This window comes from Homarus americanus, unplaced genomic scaffold, assembly GCF_018991925.1.
Source record: "Homarus americanus isolate GMGI-L3 unplaced genomic scaffold, GMGI_Hamer_2.0 scaffold2625, whole genome shotgun sequence".
Lineage (NCBI taxonomy): Eukaryota > Metazoa > Arthropoda > Malacostraca > Decapoda > Nephropidae > Homarus > Homarus americanus.
Genome location: NW_024712307.1, coordinates 8,270 through 34,270, shown reverse-complemented (window position 1 = coordinate 34,270; position 26,001 = coordinate 8,270). Strand labels below are relative to the sequence as shown.

Genomic DNA, 26,001 nt, shown 5'->3' with positions numbered 1-26,001 from the left:
ATATTAGACCTACTATTAACAAATAAAGAAAATATTATCAGAGATATCACAGTAGGGGAAGAACTAGGTAACAGTGATCACAGAGAAATCAGGTTCACCCTAAATTGGGAAAAGAAAAACAATGACAATATGGTCAGAGTCCCAAACTTTCGGTTGGCGGATTATCAGGGGTTAAGAAGGTACCTAGGTGAGGTCACCTGGGAACAGTCACGTCAGTCCCCAGTAGGAAGGGGTGAGGTCATAGATGACACAACAATTGATCATGACTATAATATATTCACTAGTATACTACATAAAGCACAAGAACAAAATATACCATACACAGAAAAATTAGGTCAAATAAGAATGAGCCAAGGTGGATGACCAGAAAACTTAAACATGACATAGGAATAAAGAAAGGAATATATAAGAAATTAAAGGGAGGGAGGAGCAGCTCAGAAATAGGTATAATGAACTATCTAGGAATGTTAAGAAAAATGTAAGGAAAGCAAAGAGAGACTATGAAATCAAAATAGCAAGAGAATCCAAGGCAAATCCCAAGGGATTTTTCCAGGTATATAGGACAAAGGTCAAGGACAAAGTTGGGCCTTTAAAGTCAGGGAGGGGAGAAGTGATAAATGGCAGTGAAGAAATAAGCAAAGCATTGAACAGCTACTTCTTATCAGTTTTCACAGAATAAATTTGTGATGAAATTCCAGCGGTGGAACTGATATTTAAGGGAAAGGAAGAAGAGAAATTAAAGAATATCACTATCAGAAAAGAGGATGTTCTAAGAAGATAAATAAACTAAAGAAAACAAAATCCCCAGGGCCAGATGAAATTTTCCCTCGAGTCTTGAAAGAGTGTAGGGAACAGATTAGCGGACCCCTCGTAAACTTATTTACAAAATCATTAGACACTGGAGTTGTGCCAGACTTGTGGAAACAGGCAAGTGTAGTACCCATATTCAAAAAGGGAGACAGAGCATCAGCGTCAAATTACCGTCCGATCAGTTTGACGTCAGTAGTGGGGAAATTTCTTGAATCAATTATAGCAGATAGCATCCGATCGCATCTAGAGAAAAGCAAATTAATCTACGACTCTCAACATGGGTTTACAAAGGGAAAATCTTGTCTAACAAATCTGCTAACGTTTTTTAGGAAAGTCTTCGAGGTAGTAGATATTGACGAAAATTACGATGTTATTTACTTAGACTTTAGCAAAGCATTTGACAGAGTACGGCATCAGAGGCTTCTGAGAAAAATTAAGGCTCATGGTATCGAGGGGAAAGTTTTAAATTGGATAAAATCACGGCTCACCGATAGAACGCAGAGGGTCAGCGTAGATGGTGTTAAATCTGAGTGGGACCGTGTAACATTAGGAATTTCCCAGGGGTCAATGCCTAGGCCACTCTTGTTCATAATCTACATAAGCGATCTGAATACTGGGATCAGCAGTGACATAAGCAAGTTTGCGAGGATGAAGAAAAGGCACCAAATAGAGGCTGACAAATTAATTTAGGGTGAGCTGCAAGCATCTGGGAGGATCTATAAATAAACTGAGGGGTGGTCTGAAAAATGGCCAATGAAATTCAGCACCCTTAAGTGCAGCGTGCTGTATGGAGAAGAACAAATACTTATAATGTATACAGCCTTAACAACATCAACCTAGAAGTCGACTTGTGAAAGAGACCTGGGGTACTTATAGCCCGGACCTCTGACCTAGAAAACAGTGCGTTAATGTTCGAGAAATAAAGGCAAACAGAGTATTGGGTTTTATATCTAGAAGTGTAAGTAACAAGAGTGCAGAGGTCTTATTGCAACTATATCTTGCGCTAGTCAGGCCGCACCTCGATTATGCGGTTCAGTTCTGGTGCCTCTATTATAAAATGGATATAAATTCACTAGAGTCGGTGCAGCGAAGAATGACAAAAATTATTCCGGGACTTAGAAACCTTCCATATCAGGATAGGTTAAAGAAACTTAACTTGCATTCCCTAGAAAGACGAAGAGTGCGGGGAGATATGATAGAAGTATTTAAATGGGTGAAAGGAATCAATAAAGGGGATATAGATAAAGTTCTTATAATATCCGAGCAGGATAGGACTCGGAGCAACGGATTCAAGTTGGATAAGTTTAGGTTTAGGAGGGAGATAGGAAGAAACTGGTTCACAAATAGGGTGGTGGACGAGTGGAACAAGCTTAGCAACTTTGTAGTAAGTGCGGGAACTCTGGAAACTTTCAAAAGGAGGCTAGATAGATTCATGGATGATAGAGAGTGGTAGGAACTCTCGACAGGAGCTGCCATGCACATGCCAACCGGCCTATTGCAGACTCCTTATTTTCTAATGTTCTTATGAAAACAAATTTAGGATAAGTTTCTGGATGCATCTCTTGGTCAATATTTGCAGGAAAAAAAAAAGAAGCATCTAAATAACCAAGGGGTATGTAAGAAAAGGGATATAGGCATAGATTTATAAAAGCCGCTACTGGGAAGGTGAAAATATTCAAGTTGTACAGTGACTAGAAAATTTATCCCTTAGAAATAAAAAGGAATATGTACAAGCAATCCTAATTACGGGTATGTTCTTCATGCAAAACAAAAATACAGTATAGCAAATGGCTTATTAAAGACATATTTTGAGACATTCAACATACTCATCTCTCTCCTTGGTTGGATCTTTGGCTAAAACTTTCAACACAATACTGTTGACAATATCCGAGTAACTTTTTTCTTTCTTGTTTCCAGCTGTTAGAGCTTTGGTGAATATGTTGTTGATCTGAGAAAAATCATGGTCTGATGAATACTCCGAGTAGAGCCAGGAGAACAGTAGGTCTGAACAGTTGTGAGGATCCTCCACAATAAAGTCCTCCAACTCTGAAAATACAATACAGTAAACATTGATTAACATGGAAACCAATGGCCAGAGGAACTCTAAAATTCTTAAATAAAATGTTGCATACAAACATGTTTAATACATCCTTAAACTCAAGTACTGTATCTTTTCTCCTTCAACATTCTTTGTACCAGAGACATTTGGCCCTTTTGGGGGGCAATACTTTTTTGGGAGAGTGTACATATTCCAATAACCAAGTGATAGATTTGCACTTATAGTTATGCTGTCAATAGAAATTCATTTACTGTAACAAGAACAATATGGTTTGCCTGTTGACTATAGTTGTATTATTTGACGTTTATAAAATGTGAGAACCGGGCAACAGTAACTGTTCTTATAACTATCGTTGTAAATTCGTCAGGATGTAAAGAAACAAACACATGTCACTGACTAATGAAAGAGGAAGTAAAGAAACAAATAAGTTGACTGTACAATATTTGGGAAATACTGTTTGCCCAAGCTATACACTTTCTTGATAAAACATTTATAGGTAAACATAGTACAGCCAGACCCCGACTTACGACTGCTTCGACTTACGGCCGTCGGGACTTACGACATAGATAATTATTTTTTTTTCTCCAAATGACACGCATTTTCTATACCGAAACGTTTCCAGTTAATGTAGTCTCCATGTATAATTAGAAAATTATGAGGGCCCCATATGCATTCAGCTGACTACATTAAAGGTAAGTGCTCAGTCACACTGTATCCATTCCTTATTATTTATTACTTTCACTGTACTGTATCCATTCCTCATTATTTATTACTTTTACTGTACTGTATTTCATTGTAGATTTTTTATTAATTTTTTTTTTTTTTTAATCTATGTCGGACTTACGACCATTTGGACTTACGACCTGGATTTGGGTCCCTAACCCCATCGTAAGTCGGGGTCTAGCTGTATACACTAAATGATCTTATAATTTTCTTGATAATCTTGACAATTTTCCTTGTACTCTCTGTGTCTCTGTTATTTACTTACATCAAATCAAATCGCTATAAGATTACAAGTCAATAATCCCGATTTCACTTTGTATAAATTTATACAGTATGCATATTACTTATACATAAGTCCTAAACATAAGTATTGTTGCAAACTCGTAAGAATGTATTGAAGAATATGTAAATTATTTATGATACAGGAAGAAATAGAAAATGAAAAAAAGTGCGGTACGATAACCTGGCCATAACGCTCGCCTCAGCCTACAGATGCCCTTAACGCACTGCATTACAAACTATAGATACTGTACAGATGCGTGAGACCTACACCAGATACATGTTTGTATTATGTACATTATATATCTATACGTACTTAAGTATCGTAACAAACTCGTTAGAATGTACAGAAAAAAATTTGCAAGTTATTTATTACACTGGAAGAAGGACTGAAGAATTAATAAAAAAATAAACTGTGCTGTTTGACATTCTGGCCATAATGGTTGCCAGAACTTAACACTCAATTATTACTCGCCCCTTTACTTATGGCAATAGATACCGATGCCAGGCACCTGCACCAGGTAGGGTTAAGATGAAAGATTGAGAAGCCATGCAATATATTGCTTCAAAATCAGAAGATTAATGTATCTTCAGTAAATTTGTATCTGAAATGTTAAGTAGAAACATAATTGAGCCATGAAGGGCACAGCCAGGCATTTAGTAACATGGTGGTGGAATGATGAAGTGGACAAAGATATGAAGAAAAGATTATTTTATAAGATTTGGAAGATGGGTGGTGACAAGAGGCATGCCTGGAGGGGCTAGAAGAGAAGTTTATAGGGCAAATGAGCATGAAAGAGGTGCATTTGCAGATGCTAGAGGTGAGATATACTTAATAGTAAGACAAATGGTGGGTAGAAACTACAGTACAGTGGGGTGTGCTATAACGAATCTAATTGGTTCTAGAACCATGTTCGTTATAGGATTAATCCGTTCCAGGCCCCCAAATACAACCACTTAACACTGAAAAATATAATATAAAATTGTAAAAATTGTAAAAAAGTGCATAAATATGCATCTAAACCCCTGAAATAAAGAGTATCATTAATGCTTGTATTAAAAAAAACAATTAGTAAAAAAAAAAAAAAAAAATTTTTTAAATAATGTTCGTTGTAGGAGTTTCGTTCGTTATAGCATTCTCACTTTTATAGGTAAAACCGTTCGTTATAGGAATATTCGTAGTAGGATCCGTTCGTTATAGCATTTACACTGTATATATATACAGGTAGTCCCCGACTTATGACTGCTTGGACTTACGACCATCGGTACTTACGACCGCTGCAGTTGTGACTTTTTTTTTTTTTTCAAATGACACGCATTTTCTATACCGAAACGTTTCCAGTTAATGTAGTCTCCATGTATAATTAGAAAATTATGGGGGCCCCATGAGCATTCAGCTGACTACATTAAAGGTTAAGTGCTCAGTCACACTGTATCCATTCCTCATTATTTATTACTTTCACTGTACTGTATTTCATTGTAGATTTTTTATTAAAAAAAAATTGAAAAAAAAAATTTTGATTTTTTTTTTATCTGTCGGACTTATGACCCGGATTTTTTTTTCTTATCTGAATTATTATTATTATTACAGGAGTATTAAATTTTTGCCCCTCAGGCCCCAATGTGGGTCAGTGACCTATGCCCGGGTGGGCTAATCCCCGTAAAAAAAACAACAACAACAAAGCCGCGGGAAATTAAGGTTTGTTTACATCTGGCAGTTTGGCTGCTCTTTCTCTCTCTCTCTCTGCTTGTCTATACGGAATACAACATTTAACCCTTCAATATATATGAGCAGTAAATAAGTGTTGCTTTCATATTCTTATGTACAGTAATGACGATATGTTTTCACATGTGCGCACTTACATACGCGCAATCTCACTTTTTTTTTACCATTAATTGTTAGCTACTTATATTGTTCCATTTATTAACATTAAATAACATTACAGGTACTTCAAACAACCATATTAATTTTTTTACATTAATTTTACTACAGCTACAATCAGGGTCTTATATTCTTCAGTTTTATATGTAGAACCAATCAGTCACTGGTTTTGTAAGCTTTAACAAAAACAATGCCGGCAGCCGTCTCGTCTCCTCGTGTGTTTTAATATTCCACGTACAGTCGACCCTCGTTAATTTGGACTCCTTTAATCCGGATTTCGGATAAAACGGACGAAATCTGAACTGTCCATATCAAATTTCTGGTTCTGGGATTGTCCCAGTTGCAATTGGGGTTGCAATTTCAAATTCTGTGTCACTTCTAAGGAATAACAAAGTCTCTGGTGCACTCTTAAGATTAAGAGAAAACGGACGACTCAGGCGTCCTGAAGTGAGAGAAAACGGACTCCTATGACAGGGCACTCAAATAAAGAGACATGGCTACATGTTTTGTGGACTACCCACTGTACAGTATTGATCGTATAATTTTCATCACTTTGTAATAAACCTCGTCATGCCTATGTGTGTTTCTGATAGTTACCACAACATTATATATATATATATTTAGCGGTTGTACAAACACAAGGCCTCACACATGCCACTCAGACTGACAGATTTGACAAGTTTTACCAACCATAAAGACAGTTGAAGCTTTAAACATCACTCACAATGGATCTTGAATATTCCAACTGTAATCAGACATAACTAAGTTGCCTCAATAATTGCAACATCAAATGCTGTCACTGCTAAGGAATAACAAAGTCACTGGTGCACTCTAAGATTAAGAGAAAACGGACGACTCAGGCGTCCTGAAGTGAGAGAAAACGGACTCCTATGACAGGGCACTCAAATAAACATACACATAGCTGTATAATGCAATATTATGCAATATTAACCCTTAAATCGGTTAATTCGGACAATTGGCTAAAACGGACACCCTTCCCCTCCTATTAGTCCGTTTTAACGAGGGTCGACTGTATTATTAATAAATTGTATTGTTAATTTTGCACACACAAACATTAATTCAATAAAAACAAATTCAGAAACATCAATTAAAATATATATGAACAGTAAATATGTGTTGCTTTCATATTCTTATGTAAAGTAATGACGATATGTTTTCATGTGTGCGCATGCACACTTACATACGCGATCTCTCTTTTTTCTTTACCATTATCGTTAGCTACTTCTATTGTTCCATTTATTAACATTAAATAACATTACTTAAAACAACCATATTAATTTTACTACAGCTACAACCAGGGTCGTATTTTCTTCAGTTTTATATGTAGAACCAGTCAGTCACTGGTTTTGTAATCAACGAAAACAATGCTGTCTCATTTCCTCGTGTTTTAATATTCTACGTATTATTAATGAATTGTATTGCTTATTTTGCACACACAAACATTAATTCATTCAAAAAGACTTTCAGTAATAAACAATAATGAATCTTTTGTACATAAGAGAAATGACGCTGTTTATACGATTGTGCACATCGTCTGAACGTTGGTGGGCCGTTCAAACCCGTCGAAATTCGAGTTTCCGCCGTCAAATTTTTTTAATGTGTTGTTTGGAGGTGATCAGAGATCCTGAAGTGACTGCCGACGAGATGTTGGAAGAAGATCACGTCAGTGAAGAGGAGAAAAGAAGGTTCAGTCTCCAGAACACAGTTTAACTCACTCGTGATATTAAGGTGCCATGGGTGTGCAGAAATAAGTCCTTCCTTTCCGCGACAATGACAATGACGCTATGAAGTCTTCATACCCGGCTGGTGAGCTATGGGCGCATCACGGTGTATCGACAACATAAACACCAGCCGTAAAAAGCATAACCGGTTCTTCGCCCGCAACCAGCCAAGCAGCCAGTGATAGTGGCAGTGAAGATGACTTTGAGGATTTGTCAGCCTGACAACTGTAGAAATGACAGTGATGGTGATTCACCTAGTAATGGTGATTCACCTGATCTCCATTCCGTATCCGACCCATCTCTTCTACTAACGGTGTTCCATAACTTTTAGTTTTCTAACCTTCCTTTATTTTTCTATGTTAACCTTTATTTTCCTAACTAACCTCTTCTATATTACTTGTTTTTCATACCATCATAAAGTTAAGATAAAATTCACAACATAGTTTGTGTGCGTCAAAATAGTTTTTGAGGACTCTCTTTCAGTCAATATCATTGTTATTCTCACTTTCATGGACCTCACAGTTACATTAGCTGTAAAGTGAGTTAACTATACACAATTTCATTTACGCAGTGACTGAATTTGACGGGTTTGACATTTCAGATGTGCACGTCGTGTAAACAGCGTCATTTCTCTTGTCAACAAGATTCATTATTGTTTATTACTGAATGTCTTTTTGGTTGAATTAATTTTATGTGTGCAAAATGAACAATACAATTCATTAATAATATCTAGAATATTAAAAAACCGCGAGAAACAAAGCGGCATTGTTTTTACGTCAATGTTTCAAAACAGTGACTCATTGGTTCTGAATATAAACAGAGAAAATAAGACCCTGGTTGTAGCTAGTAAAAATGTTATAAAAAATTAATATGGTTTGTTTTAAATGCTATTTAATGTTAATAAATAGAAAAATGGAAGTACTAACCATTAATGGTAAAAAAAAGTGAGAGCGTATGTAAGTCTGCATGTGAAACATATCATCATTACTCTACATAAGAATATGAAAACACTTATTTACTGTTCATATATATTTTAATTAATGTTTCTGAATTTAAAACAAAAATTCTACCACCGTTGGTGGTTCAAAACATAAGGACAACCAATGTTGTTGTGTACGTTTTGGATGACAAAGTTGCCAAGTCATCAGGTTCAACTCTACCTGAAGCTACATGAACATATTTCTCTGTGTTGTTTTTAGTTTTTATTTAACTTTTCGTTTGGTTTATTAGGATGTTGCTTTATTACAGGTAATAATCAGCCCAAAAAAGTAGGTTAAATAAAAGCAAAATTACATTAACATCGAAAATACCAGACTCAAATTAATTTTCTCCAAAAGTTGTATTTAAATTTGGGCGATTTGAATTCATGAGGTTTTCTAGTCTAAATAGGTGTCCAAATATGAGAGCCTACTGTATTTCAGCCCTCAGGGATGGGTTCAAATAGGAATATAACGTCACTATGTTTCATGAACTGAGGTTATAATGGAATCGCTTGAACGAAATATGAAACACTGTACAGCTGCTCCTCGACTTAACTGAGGTAGAGACCCAAATCCAGGCGTGAAATGGTCGTAAGTCAAAAATGCTTAAATAATACATAGAAAATCTAAAATTGTCTCTTTTTCTTCTCAGCACCACAAAACTCTCACACTTAAACTTGCCAGCCATTTTAAGAGTGAAATAACGAAATTTTGTCAGTACACAAGCGCAATCACTAACGTCGGGACTAAATACATAATTTGACAAAATTTTGGTCCGACTGACGGTCGTATGTCGAAGTGGTAAAAGTCAAGTAGGCGTAAGTTGAAGAGTGAGAGTAAAACCGATATTTTATTCATTGCCATATTCAGTTACAATAGCATTATGATTCACTGTATTTCAACTTCAAGTGATAAGGTAATATAACGTATCATCTCATGATCGTGCTGGCAACTTAACATTATCTGATACACACTAAATGTGGTCTAGTCCTCATAGGATTGACAGCCACTATGGAGACATCACAGGCAACACAGAGGATGGATATACTAAACATTGATAGATTGAAACTCTAATATTAACATTAAAAAGTAAAAAGATCTCTGAATATTGTTTTCATTTCCTAGAATGTATTGTCACTGCCTAACCTAGTGTTATTATTTAATAGTCATTGGCACTATATGACTATTATAATGTACCTATTACACTTACAATGAGGTAAACATAATGATAACAATCATCGATTTATAGCTATGCTGTTATTCAGAAAGTGACATTTCTCCATGTCTGTTGTACAAGCTGTGTCTTCCAATGAGGCTCGGGTAATTGTATTGGTCAGGGATTTCCAGCGTAAACACACACTATTTGAACGCCGTTGATATATTTTCGATACATTAATATCATTATATTATCTGTTAAAGATCACACTGTGATTCACCATAATAACAAATGCCAGAAATAATAACCGGCAACTCACAGATACTAAGGCAGGTCTACCAACATAATGCAGGAAGCACATTTAGTGATCAAATATTCATCCATTGTGACACATTGTATATCAATACTTTTTGGGTGTACACCCACTAAAAAATTATTGGCATCCGTGTCATATTGTATCACTCAGGGTGCGAATAATTTTTTGTGGTGTACAACATTACTGTACATAATACTTCAACATTAATGTACACTCAATAAAAATTATCAGCACTATGTTTACTGATTGCAAATCTTACACAAGTGGTGCATCTTTTCTATGTAAAATAAAATATACAGGTGATCCGACTTGACTGCTTGGACTTCTGACCGCTGCAGTTGTGACCATTTTTCAAATGGCACATTTCTATGCAACGTTTCCAGTTAATGTAGTCTCCATGTATAATTGAAAATTATGGGGCCCCATGCATAGCTGACTACATTAAAAGGAGGGCTCAGTCACACTGTATCCATTCCTTATTATTTATTATTTTCACTGTACTGTATCCATTCCTCATTATTTATTACTTTTACTGTACTGTATTTCATTGTAGATATTTTATTAAAAAAAAAAAATAATCATTTTTTTCTATCATGTCGGACTTCACGACCATTCGGACTTTAGACCTGGATTTGGGTCCCTAACCCCACTAAGTGAGTCTAGCTGATATTAACAAATTCAGAAAGTGAACAGGGTAAATTGGAAGAACACTTTTTTAACTAATTTTTGAAATATCGGTACAGTATTCTCAGTAGAGGAAAATGTGACTATTGTGGCAGTTTGAGAGAATACATTCTCTCCTCGACTTCTGACGGTTCCGTCCAGGCAAGTCCAGTCGTGTAGAATTGGTCATAGTCGAAAAAGCGAAAATAATAGAAATTCTAAAATGGGTGTCTCTTTTTCTTCTCAGACCACAAAACTCTTTTATGCTTGCCAGCCATTTTTAAAGTGAATTACAAACAAATTTTGTCAATACATAAGCGATCACTAACGTCGAGTCGAAAATACTTAATGTAAATATTTCATACAACCATGGCGTCGTATGTCGGGTTGTCATAAGTCAGGAAGGCATGTTAGTTCTGAACGTTTGTGCAAAATTATGAAATCGCGATAAGTGGAGGAAGGGTTATGAATCTTTCATCTTGAAATATCGAAGTATTCTAAGACTTACAGAAACAACTGACAGTCGCCACGCCTCCCCCACCCTCAGTGCATTTCCGTCGCTTTATTTTTATAAATTCATGAAATTACAATATACAGCCCATAAATTCTTACAACAGTATAAACTCTCTCAAGAAATGAACTAAACAGCCAGAAAATAAAATATTGAAACTAATTATTTTCAAAGCGATAATCAACTCAGAATGAAATCGAGTAAGCGGTATGGATAAAATGTTTTCGACTGCCTTATATTTTCTAAAATCAATTATACCCATTATTATTTATCTTAGTGAGTTTTTGTTACTGCAAAAGGAAGCTGAGATTCTCACGCATTATATTATCGATATAATTTACTTTAAGAAAATTGTTTTATATAATTAAGCGTAAGTTGATTGCAAATGCAATGATAAATTTCAAATTATACTACACAAGACATGCATTTGTTTTCGTTTTCATATTTTTATTTGCTCTTCAGATTCCTTACATGATTTTGCATATAGGGATATAATTAAAATACCACACATATACAGTATATAGGAAGTAGAAAAAATGAGAAAAGAGCTATAAGTATTTCCATGCTAATCTGCCCCATAGCGCCCTTTTCTATACTAATTGCCGATTGGTTCATAGAAATTAAAAATAAGTGTGTTCACAATTGGAAAGCAGACCTGTTATTATCTAAAATAATGTTAAATAATTATCTGAACTATCAAAATGCAAATAATTTCCAAAGCATTAGCACTTCTGTGTTAGAAGTTTTAAATATTATCATAAATGGTAGATATATATAAGCACTAGTACATGGCTACAGTCCGGGAGGTAAGGCTCAGGAACCAAACAGTTACAGCTCCTCCCCAGCGACCCTACCTCAACTTACGACCACGGACATCGACCGCCTCAGTCGTACCAAAATTTTGTCAAATTACAGATGGGGTATGCTATAGCAGGATCTACTTCACGAATATTCCTATACGAGCGGTTTACCTATAAAATTGAGAATGTCTTATAGCAACTCCTACGAATGGATGAATACGGGACTATTTCGCCTGGGCGCGAGAAATATTGTTGTACGCGACCCCAACAAGGCGTCAGGCGCCGTCTTTGTCTCTTGTGTAGCCAATTGCACCACTATTTTGTTGAAATTCGTCTTTGATGTGGTCGCGTTATTTGTATAACTATTTGTTATACAAGTATTACAATTGTAACAATAGTCGTCCATAGCGGTGAAAAGCTAATAACCCTTGAAACTAAGAAAAGAAATTGTAAAAGCGTGAGAATGGAAGAAGCATTAAAACTTAGTGATAAATATGGGATGGCTAAATCAAACTATATATGCGATTTTTGAAAAAATAAAGGAGTTAAAAACTGTGCAGATAGCTGAATCTTTAGACTTAGCAAAGCAAAGTGTAATGTGATTGAAGAGATGAAAATTACTCTTATGTGTGGATAAAGGAAAAGAAATGGCGAGGTGGTAACATTAGTGAACTATAATTTGTGAGAAGCTAAACAATTGTTTGAGGACCTTAAGCCAAGACTCAGTGGAAGTAATAGTGATGTGCCAGTGTTTAGGGGTACCTGCATGCTGAATAACACTAAGGTAAGATAAAGTACGTATTTTTATTTTCCACATTTTTTTCAGTGTTAAGTGGTTGTATTTGGGGGCCTGGAACGGATTAATCCTATATCGAACGAATGCTATACTAGAGCAAGGTTCTGGAACCAATTATGTTCGTTATAGCATACCCCACTGCACGTATTTTTCGAGTCCCAAGTCAGTGATTGCGCTGTGTACTGACAAATTTTCGTTTGTAATTCCTTTAAGGTAAGCTTAAAGTGAGAGTTTTGTGGTGCTGTGAAAAAGACACCATTTTAGATTTTCTATGTATTATTTAGCATTTGATTCGACCTGGATTTGGGTCCTAACCCGTCGTAAGTCGGGAGAACTGTATTTTAGCTACAGAGCAGGGGGTGGCTTATGGGCCAGGTGGGGGAAAGGATATAGGACTCCAGAGCCGTGAATGTTATCCTGCAGTCAAGCGTGTGCCAGCACCATCTTCTCCAATTGTTTGTCTCCCAGTTTTATATTGTTTCACGTTCATTTCCATAAATCAATAAATTCATTGAATGGAAAGGACAATAGTAATTAAACAATTAGGATATTTTTCATATTTTCATAAGTTTTGTAGGAGAATAAGGAAGTCTGTATGTATTTAGCTGAATATTGCAAGGAATAGGCTGAGAGAGGGGCTAAAAGAGCCCGTCCGCTTTCAAATAGAGTCAAACCAAAAAAATTTTAAAAGTTCTGTTGATTTTGTTTCAAAAATCCTTTACTAAGGCCCAACCTACCACCTACCACAAGACCCATAACTCTTCTGGTTACACTTGATACTACAGTACTCTCACCTCTGTCTTCCCTCAGCAGAAATGGAGGAGGGAAACAGCTTAAATTCTCATTAAACCTGGGTGTATCACCAGCACCACCTCTAATCACCATATGCAAGAACCAGTGCTACCTATCATCACAAAAACAATACTGACCAGCTCAATCTCCCAAATGGGCTGGTCATAAAATTCATTCGTTAGACTGTTAAAAATTTAAGATAATGTCCACTAAATATGAAGAAAAAAAAGAAATATAAAATTGAATCTGGTCCACAACAGATCCGTCTAGTTGTCTACAATAAAATACAAAAATATAATGTCAACATATTATCATGCCAGCAAAATATGCAGTTTGAACCACTGGCCACCTACCTACCTGGTTGCAACTGGCTGCTTGTCTGAAAATATATATTATTTTTCTTAACTCTATTTATAAGCAAACCCATGATACAGTACAAGAAACAATTGTAAGTACATATTCTTTACTATTATGTGAGTAAGTGACAGTAAGCCATAAAGTTCATGCTGCAAGGGTGTGTTAACCAGCATTTCATAGTGATTCAATGTGAGGACTTAAATAGGGGATGAGAACCCTGGTTTCATTACTAAAAGTACATTAGCTGGGTAATGGGTCTTAATACAAGCCTCATTGAGAAATCTAGTTGATGTAGTGAGATGGAGATCAGCCAGGAATTAGGAAATGTACTCATGAGAATCACCTAAAATTACTTCAGATAGAAACAATTCAATTTCAATTAGCTGTCTATCAAATGATCTGAAGGATTCCAACATGCCCCCACAGAGACTAAAAAAGAAGCTCACAGTGATATCAGCAAGGGAAGAGATTTGGTTTGGTAAAGTTATTTCATTCCTGTCTGTTGTAATAAATGGTTTACATCTGCCTTGATTGGACTACAAGCTTACCAGCTATTCACCAGTAAATTTTATTGATCTGTAATATACCTCAAGAACTTCAAGCACAGAAAGCTTTGTGATTTCATGATGGAGGCATGGGAAGTGATTTACAGAAAACCAGATAATTTGCATATCTGGCACACTGTAGATTTCATTAGTACTGTATTGAAATTTTGTCATAACACTGTATTAAATAATTTTACAAACTATAATTACATAATATAACCTGACCTTCACATTCCTTTGATGACATAGATCCTGAGAGCATTGTAAGGATCTCTTGTGGTGCTTTTGATGCATCAAGAGCATCAACTTGTCATAGCCGTAAAAGTCTTAAAAAAGTAATAACTGCATCTTGTTGTTGCCAGCAGCAAATAATGGCTTGGTGACCTCTCCCCCAACTTCATGGTCTTCACTTTGAGTCTCATAGTTCTTCCAGCCACCCCTGCTGGAACTAGCACTGGTCCTGACTGTGGGTATCAATAATTATAATGAGTGTTATTCCTTTTCTGAAAATTTGAGCATTAACCAATTAAGGTCAATGCTACCACCCTCATCACACTACGATTGGATGTACGCTTTAACTCAAGTGTGACAGAGATAAAGAAACCATTCTGACTATTGCTCTCTCTCCATTTTTAAGAATATACAGGCACAGTAACAAATAATAACATTCAAATATGATCTCTGCATAACCACTGTAAAATAGAAAGAAATACTAAATCTGCATGTTTCTTCCCATGGAAACACTTGCAAAACCATAACTTTATGTACACTCATCAAGGCTACTCAATATATATGAATAAAGACCAAAACATATTTGAACTGACATATCCAAACCATGACTGGTAATCAGGCCTGAGAACAGCAAATATAGAATCAGAAAGTGAGATGTTTTAGACCCTGATAAGGGGAAAGGAAAGAATCCCTCTGATGCTGAAGGGCACAGTGAGCTGCTAACTGACTCTATCCTGCACTTTCAATTGGCGAACCAAGGTATTTTGGGTTTAATGAGCAGTGCTTTATGGTATGAAAATTCATCAAACCAGATTGTACAGTATTCCATTAAATGAGCATAGTCCGAGTGAACCAGATTGCATTATCACATTCTGGAGTTGGAATAGTCCTCCTTGTCATTGGCTGAGTGGCCAGACAGGCTAGTGCACTTTGGCCCATTTTCTATATTCTAATGTGAAATCAGAGGTAGGCTGACCTTGCCTGGAGCAAGTGAGCCTAGGCAAGTTGGAATCTGTTTATCAACATGTTCTCGGCCTCACAGAATGTGCTCTGCCTTTGTTTGTTCATTTCTTGCTATTTACATAATCAACTCTAACAATGGTAAGTCCAAAGAAGACACCTAGGAGATGTAACTAGATGCAGTATAATCACTGGATAGTGAAAAACTGTGTATGATATGTTGTCAACAGTGTGCACAATCAGCAACTAGTTGTCCCTGATGGAAAGGCAGGAAGATGCCACTGTCCCTCCAAGCAATAACCATCTACACCTTCAACCAACAATGCTAGGCCCACACAACATTATTATTTAGAAACGGCAAGCACTATATACTACAATAGTGTTTCATCTTGTTCTTTGGCTGGAGTGTATTCAAGTTATACCATTGGTTTTGAGTCAAAAAATTTCCGGCAAGAAAGGACATTAGCTTAATATGGGATCCGATAAGAATACAGGTCCTGTTAAACAAGAATTCACTTAACAAACACTTATTGAAAAACATTTAACTTGTTAAACAGGGCCTTCCATAACATAATATTAGTTAAATTAAGGGTTATATAGGCTTTTGTCTGTTGTTTTGGAAACTAACCATCATCTATAACATTTCATGAAAAATTGAGTTCCAAGCTGCAAACATACAACTTACAAACACTTAAAATAAAATATTTGGAACACAATCCGTTCATAGCCTGAGGGCTTCTTGTACACATACTGAGACATACAGTCATAAGAGCAGCAAGGTATAAATTTGCAGGACAATGGACTCTTGTAGATTGACTCTATGACCTCAAAAAAGAGAAAATGGCATCTGCATTCTTCTGCGCTGTACCAATACTAAACTCTGAGGGAACTAATTTAGCACCAACCAATAAATAGTCAAGTACAGTACTTTGACCATTTTACAGAGCTTGCCTCGCTAAAGTCATCTGAAAGTAGACCTGCAGGGCAAACAACCAAATAGCAAGGCTCTACTGTATTTCTAGACATTATTACAGTAGCCATGGTTTTCCTTGGGTATTCTTTAAAATTATAGCTCATAACTTAACAGTGATTAGCATGAGTTACAGGTAAAGTGGCACAATAAAATGCACATACAGTGAACCCTCAAAGATCCAGACTAAAAGGGAGGACCACCTGTCTGAAAAGCCAATTGTTCAATTTTCCGGCAATTAATAAATGATATAAGAAACACCAAAAATACACTTCTTATGTAGTGATAAACAAATTGCCATATATAAGCAAAGCATTTACCTATGATAACATAATAAAACATTGTATAATACTAGAGTGAATGAAATAATATTCCCACAAACAACAATTGTCAACTCTGTTTATGTTTCACACCTCCTCGGGCACCTGTGTCTCAACTGTTTCTCTTACCATTGACAACACAACATGCATATATTGTTTCTCACTCTTTATATTTTGTTTTTGTATTTTTATGGTTCATTATTATTATTATTGCAGTGTTGTTATTATTATTATTATTGTTATCATGACTTATTATCTGTATTTTTATATTTTATTATAAACTTTACTTATCTGAACTATTATCATTATTATTATTACATTTGCCCCAGGCCCGATGTGGGTCAGTGACCTGTGCCAGTGGTTATCAATCCCCATAAAAAAAAGAAAAAAAAAAAAAAAAAAAACTAACGGGTCAAGTAGCGCCTAGCAAAAATGTTCTTTGCTCTAGTTTGGGAATGTTTTTTGGGAAACTTCTAGAGGCTTTTAGCCCAGAACCCCCAAATTTGTTGTCCGGATCTTTGAGGGTTTACTGTATATTGAACAGGACAATCATAAGCTTTGTAACAGTGAATGATAAAATTGGCCCTCACCTTATTAGGTGATTATTATTCCTCTTAAACATCATGTTTGGTAGAAGTCCTTTTTTCCCCCAGGGAATACCCCACCCAGGCACAGGTCATCAACCCACAATGGGGTCTGGGGATCAGAGTAAAAGAAATAAAAATAAAATAGAATGTCTGTAAAAGTGATTCAATTTAAGATTATTGATTTAACGACACCCACAATTAAGGACAATGTTTTCTTTCTTTTACTCTTCACCATTGATCGGCTCGTTAGCCGCTAGGCGATCGTCCCGTCTCTGTTACTTTTCCTTACTTTTATCCTCTTCACCAAATGATCACGAATCACTTGGGCGATCGGTCCGCCTGTTACGCACTGTTGGAGTACTGGGCATGCACCGCCCTGAATGTACCTGAACCTGCTCCAGTGTTGGTCAAGTCTGGTCTTGAAAGAGCTCACTCTTCGGTGCAGTCACAACACTTTGGCAGATTGTTCCAAGAGTTCACAACTCTCACCAAGTGCAGGCACCAGTCTGTAGCCCTCCTTGAACATTCCAACCAACTGACAGTTAATTTAAAGCGAATCATTCCTATTTTGCCTCGACTCAATCTGGCGTACGATTTTAAAATTCGCGCCTCATGTTTCTCAGGGCCATACACTGTCCTAAGGGCAGAGCTGTATTGTACATGTACCAAAATAATGTACTAAATGATTACTAAAATTTTGGTCTAGTGCAAACTATAGCATGTGTTATCGCTGCTGGCTTCAGCTACAGAGCTGGCGTGTGATGCCATAAAATCTTTCGCGCGGACCTATCCAGAGGTAAAAGTGTTTATAGACAAGTCCTGGTTCTGCTGGAGTGGACTGTCTTCAACTGGTGGCGGTGCTGCCCCCCGCCATGAGACAGATCGCCTCTAGTGATGCTGGAAGACCAGCCTTCTGCTTGCACTGGTGAACACCGACCCACAATCCTGTCAGAGAATTTGTGCGGAGACAATTTACGAGTACTGTCTCTTGGAACACCATACTGATCTGCATTGACCGACTTGTAAGTACAGCCTAAGTGATGACATACCCTCGTACTGAAATATTGTTGACTAATAACGCCTACTCATTTCTGCCGAACCTGGAGTCATAAGATAATGAAGAATGAAGTGAAGCTAAGATTAATAGAGTTATGAACTTGTGTTATGTCACTATGTTTAATAAATTGTAATTAAGATAAAATTATGTGAACTAACTAAAAATGTATCAGATGAATCACCATGTAATTATGAACATCTCCTCTGCAGGTTTTGACCACATCAATAAATATTGAATCGTCAAGAGGCGGGTTTCAATCATTCTCACGACTTGCCTGTCACCTGAACGTCCTTAACCAGGCATTTACAGTCAAAACAATACGGAGGGCGCTCATGGGAATTCTTGACTGCATGTTTATATTCAAATTAATCATTATCTTATAAGAATTCTCCAGCAATGTAAATTATATTCTCCCGGTCACTTCTTGACATTTAAAAAAGTTAAAACTCAATCTAAAGGACATAAATAAACAAATAATACTTCACTAGACCTTGGCGCCAACTGTCAAACATGTCACTGTTTCACCTCCATCCCCATCTTCCCAGCCAGGGTTGGTGAATAGGCTTACAGTTTCTATCTTATAGAATATCACAGACTGTTAGAGATTTGCATTGCTAGAAACCTTGCAAGACAGCGAATAATTTGAATATAAGCGCCATATATTTTGCACAAGATGATAAAAAAATTTTAGCCCTTTGTAATAAAATTAGTTAAAACTAAAATTTGTATGTGTAATGCTAACTATAGCATGTATAATTCAAACTAATCACTATCTTAAGAATTTCCAGCAATGCTAATTATATTCTCCCAGGTCAGTTTAGTGACATTTTATAAGAGAAAACTTAAGTCACTCTTAAGGACAGATAAATAAATAAGCACCAGACCTTGGCATCAACTGTCAAACATAACACCTCACCTTTTCCCCCACCCCCATCTTCCCCTGCCAGTAAACAAACCATTTTGCATCCCTTAATTTTAACTGTGTTGATTTATGAGTGCTTTTTTACATAAAACTACAAAAACAATGTTTGTTTATTTTAGAGATGGGCTGAGGTGCATCTGGTAGACTGTCAGTCTTTAGTATTTTGTGTTTCTCTCAAGTACCAAACTAAATTATTCCATTAAAACAACACTTTGATTTAGTGCGATCAGTTTAAAGCGACCTCTCTTGGAATGTATCTCGCATTATATCGACAAATGTTGTATTATTAATCTTCACCACAAAGATGCGGAAAACCAGCTTTTGAAGTGAGACAGTGTATGAGTATGGAAACACAAAAGAAGGCAGAGCATTCCACAGTTTGGCTGTGTGAGAAAGAAGGATGTATTATAAAGGGTTATTTAGTGTGACCGACATCCACACAGAAACTGCAACGCAAGACCAGTATTACGAGCCCACTGCCTTGCCGGGCGTAATACAGGATGCCAAATCCAACGAACATTGCCCGTTAAAATACCTGTAAAAACAGAGTAGCAACACTGCGGCATAGAGAAAGGGAAGAGAGATTCTCAACTAAAGGAGAAGAGTTAATAAGCAGAACCACCCCAGATATGAGAGCAGTACTCCAAGTTATGAAGAATGAATCCTTTATAAACTTGAAACAACTGCTCAGGAGTGAAGTAGCTATTGCATCTGTACAGCATTCCCAGCTTTTGGGAGGCAGCTTTAGCAATACTGTATTTGGATGTGTGGCTTCCATGACATTGAGAAATGGTGAGGCCTAGCATATCTATTTTAAGAGTTTGGCAGAATGATTGCACCCTGAAATGTGATTGGTTGGAGATGTTCTAATTTGGAAAGTGTAAATGGTAAACAGCGAGTATCATTACTATTGAATTAACCGAGTTTTACCTCCCCATTCAGATATGTTGTACAAATCCACATTGGTAGATGTTACGATATCAGCTCTAGAAACAGATCTAGTTTGAGAATTAGGGCGAAGGAAAAATGTGAAGAAGAGTGAAGAGTAGAATCATCAGCGAAGAATGGATAGAATTAGTCATAGTGTTAAGTAAATCATTGATAAAAAGAAGGAAGAGAGTAGGTGAAAGAACAGAATCCTGTGGGATACCACTACTGGTAGAGAAAGATGAGAGATCGATCCCCACAACAACTGCCATGGATCGGTTCTCAAGGAAGCTAGAGATTAGAGAACAAAGTGGGGGAGAGAAACTATAAGAGAGAAGTTTAGAAAGCAAAGACTTGTGCCATACCTCGTCAAAGGCTTTGAGATGTCGAGGCCATGGCGATAGTTTCCATAATCCCTAAGAGAGGATGACCAAAGATGGGTGCAGTAGGAGAGCAGATCACCAGTAGATCTCACCTGCCGACATACTGGTGATCCGACTAAAGAAAAGGCGTTCAAGGTGACGGAGAAAACGAGAGTTTAAGATAGTTTCCAAAATCTTAGAGGGATGAAATTAGGCAATGGGGCGATAGTTTGAGGGAATAGAATGGTCACCCTTCTTCGAGATGGGCTGAACCATGGCATGCTTCAAGAAGGAAAAGTTTGGGTTTGAGGCAATGGAGTCAGAATTTTAGCACACTCTCTCAGAATATGTGGGGGTATTCCATCTGGTCCATCGCCTTATTTACATCCAAACTGGATAACACACGGCAACCCTGGGTGGAGATTATAGGAAAGTGCATAGGATCAGTAGGAGCCAGGTAGGAGGGATAGAGTTGGAATCGTCAGGAGAATAAGGTGCCAAAGAGGTTGGCTTTGTCAGGGGAGAGTTAGCTATAGAGTATCAGGTCGAAGAGAGGAGGAAAAGAAGAGTGCAGAAGTTGTTACAGATGTTTTTGTTAAGACCAGAAGGATTTACTAGAAGAAGAGTTAGTCAGATCAGTGGTCCTTTTTTTTATAAAGTTCCGCTGGCCCTATGTAAGAATAACCTTACAACAATTCCAGAAGTAATGAAAGAGGAGTGAGTAACAGGAGAAGGAGACAGTTTATAACTCTATCTCTCCCCTACATGTAAGAGAACAGGAGCGATCAAGCCGTGATTGTAAAGTGAAAGTTTTGGTAAATGGGATAAATAGGTAGTAGGCAGACAGGGAGGTACCACCGCCTGGGAGGATATTGGAAACATAATGTGTTGTCTAATGGTAGACCCTGCTGCCATAAGGCATCACACTAAAATTGTGACCAAGTCCCAGGTTGCTGATCTGACTTTCTGCCTCATTTACACACAGTTGCAGGGTCTCAATTGTTTCTTACTATTGACAACACAACTTACAATATTGTTTCACTCTTGATCTTTTTATTTTATTTCTTTATGGTTCCTTATTATTATTACTGCAGTGTTGTTATTATTATTATGTTATCATTATTATTTTATTATTTTTATTTTGAATTTGTTTTTTAAATATTACTTATCTGAATTAATATTATTATAATTACATTTTCGTCCCCAGGCCCCGATGTGGGTCAGTGACCTGTGCCCAGGTGGACTAATCCCCGTAAAAACAAAGTAAATAAAAAATAAAAAAAAATAATCATAAATAAAAAAATACCCAGCAATGCTGTCAGCACATACCGACGTGTCCTGAGTGGAAAAGCAACATTCATCCCAAGGAAAATTGGAGGAGAATTCTTGCAAGGATTACCAGTTTGCTCCGATAATGCCATAGTTGGCGCTTAGAGGGGGGGGGGAGGTGGTTAGTGCTCAATTTAATTTACCGTATTTGCCGGCATATAAGACACACCCCTATTTTACAAGGAAATTTGTGGAATTTTTTTTTAGTATGATATGTCATACAATTATTGAAAGTGATTTTAAAGTGGTTTTGAAGAAGAAAACATTAATTTGTGCATGTAAATACAATTATACCGAATCAAGTAGGAAATCATATATAGTAACATTATGCTAACTCAACTGTACCTCTGATCAGAGCAGCTGTGTGGCTTGTTTATATTTTGGTCAAGAGAATTACTGACGGGATGTGAGACTCGTGATTTTTGGCTGTAATGTTTTGTGTTGTCGCGATCTGCCACCAGGGTGTAGCACCATCGCTATTGTTTGGCGCCATCGACTCACTGCAAATGGCTGACTGGCAGCTGAACTTTCTGTTGACATTTCTTAATCTTTCTAGGGCATTTTTCATTTAGATAATAAATAAATGTTTCTAAAGGTAAAACAGTCATTGAATAATGTAAGACTTGTATCTGGTGGGTTATGTATGCTGGGGAAGGAGTTACAGTGAGATGTTGTGAGCTTCCTCTGCGTTAAGCCAATGTAGAACATTATTTACGCCTTCGCAAATTGACGTAAGTTTGTGATAATAGATTGTGACTATTTGGCTTGTTTTTCAGTATTTTATAATTAGTAACACAATTTTTGTGCTTAGTGGACTACTGCTCGTCCCAGACTCCTAGCAGGCACCTCCGCCTATGGCGCCGCCTCCCATAAGACCCATCCATAATATAGGAGCATTAGACGAGGGTAATTTGTGATACATAAAAATAAAAATAAAAATAAATACAAAAATAAATAAATAAATAAATAAAAATAAAAAACCCTGCATCATATATGGCAAATATGGTAATAGAAATAAGATTTATGACCAGAAGACCCTAAGGGGGCAGAAATTGCAAATGAATATCATGAGGGGTTAGAGGTAAAACAAAGATCAAGAATGTTAGTAAGTTGATCAGACGATCTGGAACACATGTAGGGTGTTTAATTATTTGTTCCAGATCATTAAGAAAGGAAAAGAGGTGCCTAAACCCCACCTTGAACAGCCAAGCCACACTCTGTGATGTACAGTAGCTAAAACAAATACTGTGCATACTGTGTGGGAAACAATATGAGAAGACGGACTATAAATTTTGGTATATAAGGGCTGTCACTAGTCACACGAAAGTTTGAGTATATCGACCCTCACCTGCACAGATAGTTGTTTTAGCTACTGTACATTGAAATCCCCAGGTAGAGGATCTCGTGTTAGGTGTGTGGATAGTAACGACTCATGGCAAGAAGTGAGATAGTCAAAGAGTTCCATATATAGTTGGTGGGGTTGGAGAACAGGATAGGAAACAAAGACCAATAGTCATAGTAGGCTCATACACCTCCTTAGAATGGAAGGAGGTATAAAGGTTGTAGTTAGAGACTTGAAAAGGTTTGGGTGAAGTTGTTTGGTCAGTTGAAGTTCAGATAGTAGTAAGAGATTGGGGAAGAGGTTAATAGATGGTGCTCTACAGAAGAAAATTATTTCAATATTTTCATTAAGTGATTAAATAATAAAATAACAAGAGTACAGTCAAAAATAAATATATAAATACAAATACCTGGACCCAGACAGGAATGTAAGCAGTTTTTATTCAAAATTTTGCTCATTAAATTAAATAAGACCTCATTTATGGAATTTTCAGACCCTAAAACATAGAGATGTTCAGCCATATTCTTCTTAATTGGTTACTAGTTAAACAAGAACTTTTGTACTACATCACACCACACACTCATACAGTTGTAGAATTATCAGTGGTCATGGAAGATGGGGTATTACTACACAATTCTGAAAAATTAACTTTTCCACAATAGCCTTGGTCCACATTCTTGCAAAATACCGATACTACTGAACTTAGCTTACTTCTAAACTAGAAGAGAAATTGAAAAAGAAACCTTCCCTGAATGTGACTGGCAGCTGGAATGAGAGGGTTGAGACTATCAATCTGGTTTAACCTTTTAGACGCTTGTTCGACAAGTCAAATAAATTTTAATGTCACAGAATGTTTTCGATTTTCTCCCACAGCTGAGAGCTCTCAATTTTTTTCATGCAACGTTAGACATACATCACCAAAGTTTGAAACGACCACCAGAAATGGATGCTGCACCTTCGTGGCAGGAGCGCAGAGTTGCCTAACAACAGGAGTGACACTGCCCGCCACTTGTAAACAAAGCTTCAGATTTTCATCATATTAGGAAGTTATGAGCATTACTGTACATTAGAACTTAAAGAACAAGTATGTGTTTGTCTTCTGGTGTGGAATACATTTCAGTAATATAAATATGAAAAATAGGCCAAATGAATGCCAAAAATGGGCCAATTTAGTGCTCAAATGACAATTTCAGAGTACTAATGGTAGACTCCAAATACATGTCAAAAGGGTCAAGACAGTGTCAATTGAGGTGCAGTATGCACAGTAGCAAGAAAAAGCAGCACAACATAAACACTCACCACACTCTCATGTCTTAGGACAAACTTGAGCTCTAATCTCTCGTTAAGAGCAATAGTTTCTTCTAGTTTACTGGGGAACTCCCATAAGCTTGGGTGGGAATATTCACAGGTTGCTCCTCAATGGTGCCAAGTATAAAAAATGGAAAGAATACTGCATAAACAAAATGGATTGAGTTTTAAAGGCCATCTCTATAAATCCTCTTTTTAATACTGTACTAGTGCAATCTGTCCAAATATTTATTCCTGTATATGTACGCTGAAAAAAGTAAGCCAAAACGAACAGAAATAATTACCTGGATGGCATCTTCTTGCACCTGCACTTGGCCACCCACTAATCTTGATATTTTACTCTCATCATCACTGTCATATCCAGTAATAACCTGCAAAGGTGAAAATATTACTTAAAGGAGTTTCTAAAGGCCTGTAGTTCCTGTAAAAAATATTAGTCTTAATTTTAAAGAGTTCTTGTTCATAAGTTCAATGCATTTTCAGAAACTACCTGTTAATGAAAATCATATCAATCGTTCTTTCTAAACACATCAATTAATATAACAAGTCAAACAGTCTTTTTAATTTCAGGTTCATATAATAATGATCAAACCTTTCATACAGGCCTATGTCCAACACACACACTAGTAATTTAACATGTGTTTTGATTAAGAACATCAAGTTCACTGAAATCTGATTATTTCATAAAGCTTCTATTTCTGGTGATTCTTGAAAAATAAAAAATGTTAACAATTAATATACAGGACTGTCTTTGGTAATACCTCATCATCCTTAGTCTGCTCAACCCTGGTCCAACACCACCAGCTGTCAGCTGAGCTGCTATAAGTGCGTGCCATGCTGTATTTGTGGTGCTGTTCCAGCAGCTGTGATAGGACTGTACCCTGCACTGAACAAAGCAGGCATCTCATCAGGAAGATTCAGCTGAAAAAAAATACATACATAAGAATGGAAATTTTTTCAGTGTGTCAGCTTATACCAACCGCAGTAACATAAAGCTCGGACAATACCACCGCTGATCATCCAGCTGTACAACACCACAGCTGCAACAGGATGTCACCAATACCCTGTGATCATCCAGCTGTACAACACCACAGCTGCAACAGGGATGTCACCAATACCCTGAGATCATCCAGCTGTACAACACACAGCTGCAACAGGGATGTCACCAAAAACCTGTGATCATCCAGCTGTACAACACCACAGCTGCAACAGGGATGTCATCAATACCCTGTGATCGTCCAGCTGTACAACACCACAGCGCAACAGGATGTCATC

The 26,001-nt window shown here is 36.9% G+C and overlaps 1 protein-coding gene and 1 long non-coding RNA gene across 2 annotated transcripts in view; both read right to left on the bottom strand.

The window, feature by feature from the left end:
- The window catches only part of LOC121859951 (symplekin-like), a 31,868-nt gene extending 17,188 nt beyond the window's left edge, over positions 1-14,680 (bottom strand). The window contains exons 1-2 of the mRNA XM_042356908.1: positions 14,637-14,680; positions 2,637-2,856 (exon numbers count right to left, since the gene is read on the bottom strand). Coding sequence (XP_042212842.1) covers positions 2,637-2,856; positions 14,637-14,673 — 257 coding nt within the window. The 5' untranslated portion in view covers positions 14,674-14,680. The remainder of the gene's footprint in view (positions 1-2,636; positions 2,857-14,636) is intronic.
- Positions 14,681-14,797: 117 nt separating this feature from the next.
- Positions 14,798-25,513, bottom strand: LOC121859961. The gene is made up of 3 exons (XR_006087792.1): positions 25,488-25,513; positions 25,011-25,097; positions 14,798-14,875 (listed from the first exon to the last, which is right to left on the bottom strand). It is a non-coding gene; the product is annotated as an uncharacterized LOC121859961 (long non-coding RNA).
- Positions 25,514-26,001: the final 488 nt, after the last annotated feature.